The sequence below is a fragment of the Coregonus lavaretus genome (genome assembly GCF_964263955.1).
Source record: "Coregonus lavaretus genome assembly, chromosome: 1".
Classification (NCBI taxonomy): Eukaryota; Metazoa; Chordata; class Actinopteri; order Salmoniformes; family Salmonidae; genus Coregonus; species Coregonus lavaretus.
In genome coordinates this window covers 11696182-11708342 of record NC_139988.1, presented here as the reverse complement: position 1 = coordinate 11708342, position 12161 = coordinate 11696182, and the positions used below count along the sequence as shown (strand labels likewise).

Here is a 12161-nt window from a genome sequence, read left to right as displayed (position 1 = left end):
GTCGTCTGCGTAGAGATGGATCTGAGAGTCACCAGCAGCAAGAGCGACATCATTGATATACACGGAGAAAAGAGTCGGCCCAAGAATTGAACCCTGTGGCACCCCCATAGAGACTGCCATAGGTCCAGACAACAGGCCCTCCGATTTGACACATTGAACTCTATCTGAGAAGTAATTGGTGAACCAGGCGAGGCAGTCATTTGAGAAACCAAGGCTATTTAGTCTGCCAATAAGAATGCGGTGGTTGACAAAGTCGAAAGCCTTGGCCAGGTCGATGAAGACGACTGCACAGTACTGTCTATTATCGATCGCGGTTATAATATCGTTTAGGACCTTGAGCGTGGCTGAGGTGCACCCATGACCAGCTCGAAATGGTCGGTGATCTGTTTGTTAACTTGGCTTTCAAAAACTTTCGAAAGGCAGGGCAGGATGGATATATGTCTGTAACAGTTTGGATCTAGAGTGTCACCCCCTTTGAAGAGGTCTAAGACGTTACGAAAGAGAGGTTGAACAGGCTAGTAATAGGGGTTGCGACAATTTCTGCGGCTATTTTTAGAAAGAAAGGGTCCAGATTGTCTAGCCCAGATGATTTGTAAGGGTCCAGATTTTGCAGCTCTTTCAGAACATCAGCTGTCTGAATTTGTGTGAAGGAGAAGCGGGGGGGGGGGGGGGGGGGGGGGGGGGGGGGGGGGGGGGGGGGGGGCATGTGCAAGTTGCAGCGGAATGTGCAGAGCTGGTGAACGGGGTAGTGGTAGCCAGGTGGAAAGCATGGCCAGCCGTAGCAAAATGCTTGTTGAAATTCTCGATTATTGTAGATTTATCGGTGGTGATAGTGTTTCCTAGCCTCAGTGCAGTGGGCAGCTGGGAGGAGGTGCTTTTATTCTCCAAGGACTTTACAGTGTCCCAAAACTTTTTGGAGTTAGTGCTACAGGATGCACATTTCTGTTTGAAAAAGCTAGCCTTTCCTACCTGCTTGTGCATATTGGTTCCTAACTTCCCTGAAAAGTTGCATACGCTGGGGCTATTCGATGCTAATGCAGTACGCCACAGGATGTTTTTGTGCTGGTCAAGGGCAGTCAAGTCTGAGGAGAACTTCTTTCTCCCCTCTCTCTCCAGATAAAATCTTGCGACTAGTGACTGCAGGCCGCCCAACAACCTGCCCGCTTGACCCCATCCCCTTCTCTCTTCTCCAGACCATCTCCGGTGACCTTCTCCCCTACCTCACCTCGCTGATCAACTCATCCTTGACCGCTGGCCATGTCCCTTCCGTCTTCAAGAGAGCGAGAGTTGCACCCCTTCTCAAAAAACCAACACTCGATCCCACTGATGTCAACAACTACAGACCAGTATCCCTTCTTTCTTTTCTTTCCAAAACTATTGAGCGTGCCGTCTTTAGCCAACTCTCTTGCTATCTCTCTCAGAATGACCTTCTTGATCCAAACCAGTCAGGTTTCAGGACTGGTCATTCAACTGAGACTGCTCTTCTCTGTGTCACGGAGGCTCTCCGCACTGCTAAAGCTAACTCTCTCTCCTCTGCTCTTGTCCTTCTAGACCTGTCTGCTGCCTTTGATACAGTGAACCATCAGATCCTCCTCTCCACCCTCTCCGAGCTGGGCATCTCCGGCGCGGCTCACTCCTGGATTGCGTCTTACCTGACCGGTCGCTCCTACCAAGTGGCGTGGCGAGAAGCTGTCTCCGCACCACATGCTCTCACCACTGGTGTCCCCCAGGGCTCAGTTCTAGGCCCTCTCCTTTTCTCCCTATACACCAAGTCACTTGGCTCTGTCATATCCTCACATGGCCTCTCCTATCATTGCTACGCTGACGATACACAACTAATCTTCTCCTTTCCCCCTTCTGATAACCAGGTGGCGAATCGCATCTCTGCATGTCTGGCCGACATATCAGTATGGATGACGGATCACCACCTCAAGCTGAACCCTGGCAAGACGGAGCTGCTCTTCCTCCCGGGGAAGGACTGCCCGTTCCATGATCTCGCCATCACGGTTGACAACTCCGTTGTGTCCTCCTCCCAGAGTGCGAAGAGCCTTGGCGTGACCCTGGACAACACCCTGTCGTTCTCCGCTAACATCAAGGCGGTGACCCGATCCTGCAGGTTCATGCTCTACAACATTCGGAGAGTACGACCCTGCCTTACACAGGAAGCGGCACAGGTCCTAATCCAGGCACTTGTCATCTCCCGTCTGGATTACTGCAACTCGCTGTTGGCTGGGCTCCCTGCCTGTGCCATTAAACCCCTACAACTCATCCAGAATGCCGCAGCCCGTCTGGTGTTCAACCTTCCCAAGTTATCTCACGTCACCCCCCTCCTCCGCACACTCCACTGGCTTCCAGTTGAAGCTCGCATCCGTTACAAGACCATGGTGCTTGCCTATGGAGCAGTGAGGGGAACGGCACCTCCGTACCTTCAGGCTCTGATCAGTCCCTACACCCAGGCGAGGGCATTGCGTTCATCCACCTCTGGCCTGCTGGCTCCCCTTCCTCTGCGGAAGCATAGTTCCCGCTCAGCCCAGTCAAAGCTGTTCGCTGCTCTGGCACCCCAATGGTGGAACAAGCTCCCTCACGACGCCAGGACAGCGGAGTCACTCACCACCTTTCGGAGACATTTGAAACCCCACCTCTTTAAGGAACACCTGGGATAGGATAAAGTAATCCTTCTAATCCTGACTACGCTTGTAATCGTTAAGTATTGAGGAGTTTTTCAGGATGAAAAATTGAATTGAGCTAAGCACAGGCAAAATCCTAGAGGAAAACCTGGTTCAGTCTGCTTTCCACCAGACACTGGGAGATTAATTCACCTTTCAGCAGGACAATAACCTAAAACACAAGGCCAAATATGCACTGGAGTTGCTTACCAAGTAGCCAGTGAATGTTCCTGAGTGGCCAAGTTACAGTTTTGACTTAAATCTACTTGAAAATCTATGGCAAGACCTGAAAATGGTTGTCTAGCAACGATCAACAACACATTTGACAGAGCTTGAATAATTTTTGAAAATAATAATGGCCAATTGTTGCACAATCCAGATGTGGAAAGTTCTTAGAGACTTACCCAGAAAGACTCACAGCTGTAATCACTGCCAAAGGTGCTTCTACAAAGTATTGAGTCAGGGGTGTGAATACCTTATGTTAATGAGATATTTCTGTATTTCATTTTCAATAGATTTGCTAACATTTCTAAAAACATGTTTTCACTTTGCCATGATGGCGTATTGTGTGTAGATGGGTGAGAAAAAAATATACTTAATCCATTTTTAATTCAGGCTGTAACACAACAAAATGTGGAATACAGTGAGGGAAAAAAGTATTTGATCCCCTGCTGATTTTGTACGTTTGCCCACTGACAAAGAAATGATCAGTCTATAATTTTAATGGTAGGTTTATTTGAACAGTGAGACAGAATAACAACAAAAAAATCCAGAAAAACGCATGTCAAAAATGTTATAAATTGATTTGCATTTTAATGAGGGAAATAAGTATTTGACCCCCTCTCAATCAGAAAGATTTCTGGCTCCCATGTGTCTTTTATACAGGTAACGAGCTGAGATTAGGAGCACACTCTTAAAGGGAGTGCTCCTAATCTCAGTTTGTTATCTGTATAAAAGACACCTGTCCACAGAAGCAATCAATCAATCAGATTCCAAACTCTCCACCATGGCCAAGACCAAAGAGCTCTCCAAGGATGTCAGGGACAAGATTGTAGACCTACACACGGCTGGAATGGGGTACAAGACCATCGCCAAGCTGCTTGGTGAGAAGGTGACAACAGTTGGTGCGATTATTCGCAAATGGAAGAAACACAAAATAATTGTCAATCTCCCTCGGCCTGGGGCTCCATGCAAGATCTCACCTCGTGGAGTTGCAATGATCATGAGAACGGTGAGGAATCAGCCCAGAACTACACAGGAGGATCTTGTCCATGATCTCAAGGCAGCTGGGACCATAGTCACCGAGAAAACAATTATTAACACATTACGCCGTGAAGGACTGAAATCCTGCAGTGCCCGCAAGGTCCCCCTGCTCAAGAAAGCACATATACAGGGCCGTCTGAGGTTTGCCAATGAACATCTGAATGATTCAGAGGAGAACTGGGTGAACGTGTTGTGGTCAGATGAGACCAAAATCGAGCTCTTTGGCATCAACTCAACTCGCCATGTTTGGAGGAGGAGGAATGCTGCCTATGACCCCAAGAACACCATCCCTACTGTCAAACATGGAGGTGGAAACATTATGCTTTGGGGGTGTTTTTCTGCTAAGGGGACAGGACAACTTCACCGCATCAAAGGGACGATGGACGGGGCCATGTACCGTCAAACCTTGGGTGAGAACCTCCTTCCCTCAGCCAGGGCATTGAAAATGGGTCGTAGATGAGTATTCCAGCATGACAATGACCCAAAACACACGGCCAAGGCAACAAAGGAGTGGCTCAAGAAGAAGCACATTAAGGTCCTGGAGTGGCCTAGCCAGTCTCCAGACCTTAATCCCATAGAAAATCTGTGGAGGGAGCTGAAGGTTCGAGTTGCCAAACGTCAGCCTCGAAACCTTAATGACTTGGAGAAGATCTGCAAAGAGGAGTGGAACAAAATTCCTCCTGAGATGTGTGCAAACCTGGTGGCCAACTACAAGAAACGTCTGACCTCTGTGATTGCCAACAAGGATTTTGCCACCAAGTAGTAAGTCATGTTTTGCAGAGGGGTCAAATACTTATTTCCCTCATTAAAATGCAAATCAATTTATAACATTTCTGACATGCGTTTTTCTGGATTTTTTTGTTGTTATTCTGTCTCTCACTGTTCAAATAAACCTACCATTAAAATTATAGACTGATCATGTCTTTGTCAGTGGGCAAACGTACAAAATCAGCAGGGGATCAAATACTTTTTTACCTCACTGTATCCCAGGTGAGTGTCAGCAGCTAACTCTGTCTCCCTATCTGACTCTCTGTATCTGTCTCCCTATATCTGTCTCCCTGTATCTGTCTCCCTATATCTGTCTCCCTGTATCTGTCTCCCTGTATCTGTCTCTCTTTATCTGTCTCCCTATATCTGTCTCTCTGCATCTACCTCTCTGTATCTGCCTCCCTGTATCTGACTCCCTGTATCTGTCTCTCTGTATCTGTCTCCCTATATCTGTCTCTCTGCATCTACCTCTCTGTATCTGCCTCCCTGTATCTGTCTCCCTGTATCCGACTCTCTGCATCTGTCTCTCTGTATCTGTCTCCCTGCATCTGTATCTTTGTATCTGGCTCCCTGTATCTGTGTCTCTGTATCTGTCTCTCTGTATCTGACTCTCTGTATCTTTTTCCCTGTATCTGTCTCTCTGTATCTGTCTCCCTGTATCTTTCTCCCTGTATCTGTCTCCCTGTATCTTTCTCTCTGTATCTGTCTCCCTGTGTCTGTCTGCCTGTATCTTTCTCCCTGTATCTGCCTCCCTGTATCTGTCTCTAAATCTTTTTCTCTGTCTTTCTCTGCTGCTTTCATTGCATTTTAATACTCCTCTTGGCGGTTCAGATTGGAAAATATTGTTTCATTAGTGTTTACTTTAACCAAGCCTGCATCCCAAATGGCACTATTTTCCGTACATAGGGAACAAATGATTACCAGAGCCCTATCAAAAATAGGGCACTTTATAGGGAATAGGGTGCCATTTGGAACATACCCTAATAAGGTTCAGATTTACAGCCTCCAAGATGTGATGCCATAATACTGTACTATTTTACTACTGCATGCTCGTTTTCTGTTTACTATTTTGCATGTTTGTTTGACATATTTCATGTGGAAGTGTTATGGAGCGAAAGGCCCCTGGTTTGGAATCTAGTTCCAGCATGTCCGTCAGAACACAGCCAGGTAAACACGGCACATCTGACATGGTGAATGGGGCCCTGTTAAGACATGGAGGTGTTCCATACACACACACATACAGCCCCATAAATAAACAGCCAGTGAGGTAGAGGTGTATCTTCTTAGCCCACACTAGTAACTAGGACACAGTGTGTCTCTTTCAACAGAGGGTACAGGGGTATGGGCGAGGACGGCATTTCTGAACATGGCTTCAGTCTGCTCTATATCTCCTCTGACAGTAATGAGACATTTCCCAGAAAGCCTCCATTGTAGAGGAAAGGTACACCACAGGAAAAGTACCATTGATCCAATTGTGCAATGTCTGAGTGCACTAGGAACAACTATTTACCGTCTGAGCGCACTAGGAACAACTATTTGCTGTGAGTGCACTAGGAACAACTATTTACTGTGAGTGCACTATGAACAACTATTTACTGTGAGTGCACTAGGAACAACTATTTACTGTCTGAATACACTAGGAACAACTATGTACTGTCTGAATACACTAGGAACAACTATTTATTGTCTGAGTGCACTATGAACAACTATTTACTGTGTGCACTAGGAACAGCTATTTACTGTCTGAGTGTAACTAAACAACTATTTAGTAGCTTACTTACTGGAATTACTAGACAGCTAGACTAGCATTTTGTGCATTTCATGTGGAGAATGACAGATTGTTACTTAATTATGTTATTTTGATTTGGAAAGATTCCATATTCAATTTTATTTACATTTTACATGTTCATATTCTGACATTGACAATTTCATATTATTTTCATATTTCCACATTTAAATTCAAAAGATGAACTTAGAAAGTTAGACAAAGATTTGGTAAAATATATACTTGATTTATTTCTTCATACAAAGAAATCGTATGAATGTTCAGCATTTCATTATCTAGAAACATCTCTTCCATTTTGCTCTTTCACTGTGTAAAAGTCATTTGATGTACATGATACCACAAAAGTTTATTTACATGTTATTTTTCATTCTTAAACATACAGAATCTGCTAAACCTCAAAATAGTAACCATATGATATGCAGACGGGGGTGGGTAAGACCAACAACACTATCATTATATTTTGTAGATCTCTAAAAGGGTTGAATAAAACTCAACCAGAACGGATGCAGCAGCATGGATCCTGACCATGATTGCAAGGTTTTGAGATAGTATGTGTCCCAAATGAAACCCTATTCCCTAAAAAGTGCACTACTTTTGACGAGAGCCCTATGGTCCCTGGTCAACAGTAGTGCACTAAATAGGGAATAGAGTGCCATTTAGGATGCAATCCCTACTCTTTGTAACATGAATAAGACCATAATTCCAATGCATCAGTGGGAGACTGTAAATGTAACAGGGGGCAACTGCCCCAGCCTCCCCTACTCCAACCGTTACAGGGAGAAAGATTGACATTATTCCGATTCAGAATGTCCTGCTCTATACCAAGGCCATTTTAAATGCTTTCAACAACCATTTTAACAACCATTTTAACAACCATTGCACTATAAGTAGAGAAGGGGAGATTGAGACGTTGTCCATATAGGCATGATAATTGAAAATAAGTGTACATTCCTTGGTGTGAAATGCCACTATATGTGAATAAGGGACCGGTAAAATGTTAGGACAAGCCCTCATCTCCACTGCTACCATCCACTGGTTTAAAATCCAACCTTCATAACTGGTTCCACACTGTTGAATTGAGACAGAGGCTGGGTATTTGCATTAGACTGCGTGGTTTAGAGGCATAACATTGTCTTAAAACGTGAAAAAAGTGACATACTGTATTTCTTTTTTTCATACTTTTCAATGGCCAGTGACAGACACCTTCACCTCTGCATTTGATTGGAGGGAATTTAATGTGTAGTGTGTAGCGGAAAGGATGTGTACATTCTCTCTGGGTCCCTCCACACTCAGCCCTCTTAGGCTTACCACCCAAAATGTATCCTATTCCGTATATACAGTGGGGGAAAAAAGTATTTAGTCAGCCACCAATTGTGCAAGTTCTCCCACTTAAAAAGATGAGAGAGGCCTGTAATTTTCATCATAGGTACACGTCAACTATGACAGACAAAATGAGAAAAAAAAATCCAGAAAATCACATTGTAGGATTTATAATGAATTTATTTGCAAATGATGGTGGAAAATAAGTATTTGGTCAATAACAAAAGTTTCTCAATACTTTGTTATATACCCTTTGTTGGCAATGACACAGGTCAAACGTTTTCTGTAAGTCTTCACAAGGTTTTCACACACTGTTGCTGGTATTTTGGCCCATTCCTCCATGCAGATCTCCTCTAGAGCAGTGATGTTTTGGGGCTGTCGCTGGGCAACACAGACTTTCAACTCCCTCCAAAGATTTTCTATGGGGTTGAGAACTGGAGACTGGCTAGGCCACTCCAGGACCTTGAAATGCTTCTTACGAAGCCACTCCTTCGTGTTTGGGATCATTGCCATGCTGAAAGACCCAGCCACATTTCATCTTCAATGCCCTTGCTGATGGAAGGAGGTTTTCACTCAAAATCTCACGATATATATGGCCCCATTCATTCTTTCCTTTACACGGATCAGTCGTCCTGGTCCCTTTGCAGAAAAACAGCCCCAAAGCATGATGTTTCCACCCCCATGCTTCACAGTAGGTATGGTGTTCTTTGGATGCAACTCAGCATTCTTTGTCCTCCAAACACGACGAGTTGAGTTTTTACCAAAAAGTTATATTTTGGTTTCATCTGACCATATGACATTCTCCCAATCCTCTTCTGGATCATCCAAATGCACTCTAGCAAACTTCAGACGGGCCTGGAAGTGTACTGGCTTAAGCAGGGGGACACGTCTGGCATTGCAGGATTTGAGTCCCTGGCGGCGTAGTGTTACTGATGGTAGGCTTTGTTACTTTGGTCTCAGCTCTCTGCAGGTCATTCACTAGGTCCCCCCGTGTGGTTCTGGGATTTTTGCTCACCGTTCTTGTGATCATTTAGACCCCACGGGGTGAGATCTTGCGTGGACCCCCAGATTGAGGGAGATTATCAGTGGTCTTGTATGTCTTCCATTTCCTAATAATTGCTCCCACAGTTGATTTCTTCAAACCACGCTGCTTACCTATTGCAGATTCAGTCTTCCCAGCCTGGTGCAGGTCTACAATTTTGTTTCTGGTGTCCTTTGACAGCTCTTTGGTCTTGGCCATAGTGGAGTTTGGAGTGTGACTGTTTGAGGTTGTGGACAGGTGTCTTTTATACTTATAACAAGTTCAAACAGGTGCCATTAATACAGGTAACGAGTGGAGGACAGAGGAGCCTCTTAAAGAAGAAGTTACAGGTCTGTGAGAGCCAGAAATCTTGCTTGTTTGTAGGTGACCAAATACTTATTTTCCACCATAATTAGCAAATAAATTCATTAAAAATCCTACAATTTGTCTGTCATAGTTGACATGTACCTATGATGAAAATTACAGGCCTCTCTCATCTTTTTAAGTGGGAGAACTTGCACAATTGGTGGCTGACTAAATACTTTTTTCCCCCCACTGTAGTGCACTACTTTTGACCAAAGCCCAATGGGCCCTGATCACAAGTAGTGCACTGTAGGGACTAGGGTGCCATTTGGGACGTAGATTCAGCACTCTTACAATCCAAAGAGGATAGGATGGCTTTGAAGTAGCCCCTCCCTGCGAGGGTATGGGCCAGCATAACTACAGACTGTTCCTCATATGAAGAATTCAAGTAGAACGACAACAAAGAAAACAAAACAACAGACAAAGAAAAGCTAGTGTGTAACCTAGGTAACGAGCTGTATACTCTGAAAATGTCTTTTTTTGGCAACAAGTAGAAGAGAATTGAGACAATGTGATGATGACAGGGTGTAGAACTATATAGACCATACCATAATGAAGTTTGATCATGACAACGGTGTTGTTCTGTTCTGTAGCTCCGCCCGAGGCCGTTCCCGCAGACATCACTTTAGAAACCCTCCTTCTCCCTTTGGTCTGTGGATGTGTTCCAAATGGCACCCTTTTCCCTACATAGTGAACTAATTTAGACCAAGGCCCGAAAGTATTGCCATTTGACACGTGGTCAAAAGCAGTGCTCTCTAGGGAACACGGTGCCATTTGGGACGCATTCCAAAGATCTGATCTGAGGCCTGCCGATCCTGTTTGTTGATGCTGTGTTCCAGTGAAGCAGAGAGCTCGTGGCTTTTCTATCATCTGTATCAGACATATACGCCGCAGCTAGATCCTAGATCAACTCAGGCCAAGCATTCTCACTGTACCATGAAGACAATGGGAGTCCCAAATGGCACCCTATTCCCTTTATAGTGCACTACTTTTCACCAAGGGGCCACAGGGCTCTGGTCTAAAGAACTGCACTATATAGGGAATAGGGTGCCTTTTGGGATGCATTCAAGGACTATACTACAGTCCTCCCCTGATCCAGAGTGTCCTCCCCTCTCTGTCTCTTCAACAAATAAAACATCTCTCAGAGCAAATTTGATTGTGTATGACCTTTGAACCCTGGCTCTGAGCCAACAGTGTCTTGTAATTGGTGCAAGAGTACAGCGGAGAGGAGACCTGAATCGATGGGCCTCAGTAACGTTTTCTATTAGCATCATGTCAACATGGAGCCCTATCAATGTGATGCGGTCAGAAATAGGATTTAGACCTAGCACTAGCAGAGGAAGGCCACACTTTAACCATGGCTGACACAATCAGCAGCAGTTAGGCCTATTGATCCACCTGTTATTAAGTGAAAGAGAAATCAGATTAGCTGGTTAGGCCAATGACAGGGCAAGAGATCAGCTGGTTAAGCCAATGGGACAGTAGGATAATGGGTTGTGGATGGGGGTAACTGGTGGTAACTGAAAGGACCTCATTTCAATGAAACACAATGTTTGAGTGGATGGAACAGAAACTGATAGGAATAACTAGACAATGAGCAATGTGGGGTGGAGGGTTTGATAATGGCTATTGAGGAAGGGTTTGATGATGGCTATTGAGGAAGGGTTTGATGATGGCTATCGAGGAAGGGTTTGATGATGGCTATTGATTATGAATGTTTAAATGTTTAAATCACTCTATACCCATAAAACGGGGCCTTAATCAATATCCCTCTATTCTTATTTCAACTCTACTGAGTTGACATGAGGGACCATTATACCTCTACTGAGTTGACATGAGGGACCATTATAACTCTACTGAGTTGACATGAGGGACCATTTTAACTCTACTGAGTTGACATGAGGGACCATTTTAACTCTACTGAGTTGACATGAGGGACCATGAAGGGAAGAGTAAGGAAACAAAACATTAAATGTGGAATGTAAAAAAATCTAAAACAATGTGTGGGCCAGATGTTATGCATGTACAAATATGGTTAGGCAGCTTAGTGAATTAATTGCTTAGAAATAAAAAATAAATTATTATAAAATAGATTTCTGTACATTTTACATATATATAGCAACATCTCCCATGTCTTATTTGCCATTCATTGAATTACAGAGAAGAAAATAAACAATGTGTCCTCCCAAATTCTCATCCATCAATCCCAACCAAAGTTATGTCCCGTCATCTGGTAGAACTTCATGTTGAAAGGCCTGTAGAAGTCCTGTAGCCTCTGCACCACCTCTGGGTGGATGTTGGGGTGGGTCCGCCCTTTGGTTTTTCCCAGGCAGTGGGGCTTGCTGCTGCCCTCAGCTTTCTTGAGGCAGGGGAAGCCCTTGGTCTGGTTGAAGTAGAAGTGTTTGTCTGTGATGATCCTCTTGAGCCCCAGGAAGTCCTGCACCCGGCCCAGTTCTCCAGCTGGGTCGCTGATCAGACGCTCACCGCTCACAAACAGGATCTGGCCCATGGGGAAGTACTGCAGCCAGTTGTCCAGGTGCTTGGCATAGATGCCAATCTGGATGGCGCTCCAGGACGTGTCGATTAGCCCCATAGTCCTGTTTCTGAAGGTCAGGCTCTCGAAGGTGGGAATGTCTGGGTTCTTGGACAGTGTCTGTGTGTAGTCAGAGATGGCCCTGGTGACGGGGTCCCTCACCACCACGATCAGCTTGGTGTCCCGGGACATGGCGGAGATCCGGGCCGGGGCCTCTCTGGTCACAAAGTAGCTGGGGGTCTTCTCCATGGTGATCTGGCCCTCCAGGGTCTTGGGCATCAGCTCCCTAAAGAGAAGAAAGGAGGATAGGGTTCAAAGAAAATCTATGACTCATGACTCTTGCAACTATGAACTATTACATTTTTAAATCAGTCAGAAATACACCTTGAATGAGAGCGCGAGAGAGAGAGAGAGAGAGAGAGAGAGAGAGAGAGAGAGAGA

At 44.9% G+C, this 12161-nt stretch overlaps 1 protein-coding gene across 1 annotated transcript in view; it reads right to left on the bottom strand.

Annotated features, from left to right (window-relative positions):
* Positions 1-9393: 9393 nt before the first annotated feature.
* Positions 9394-12161, bottom strand: part of LOC311127580 (heparan sulfate glucosamine 3-O-sulfotransferase 3B1-like) — a 39016-nt gene continuing 36248 nt past the window's right edge. The window contains exon 2 of the mRNA XM_084159397.1: positions 9394-12006. Coding sequence (XP_084015523.1) covers positions 11388-12006 — 619 coding nt within the window. The 3' untranslated portion in view covers positions 9394-11387. The remainder of the gene's footprint in view (positions 12007-12161) is intronic.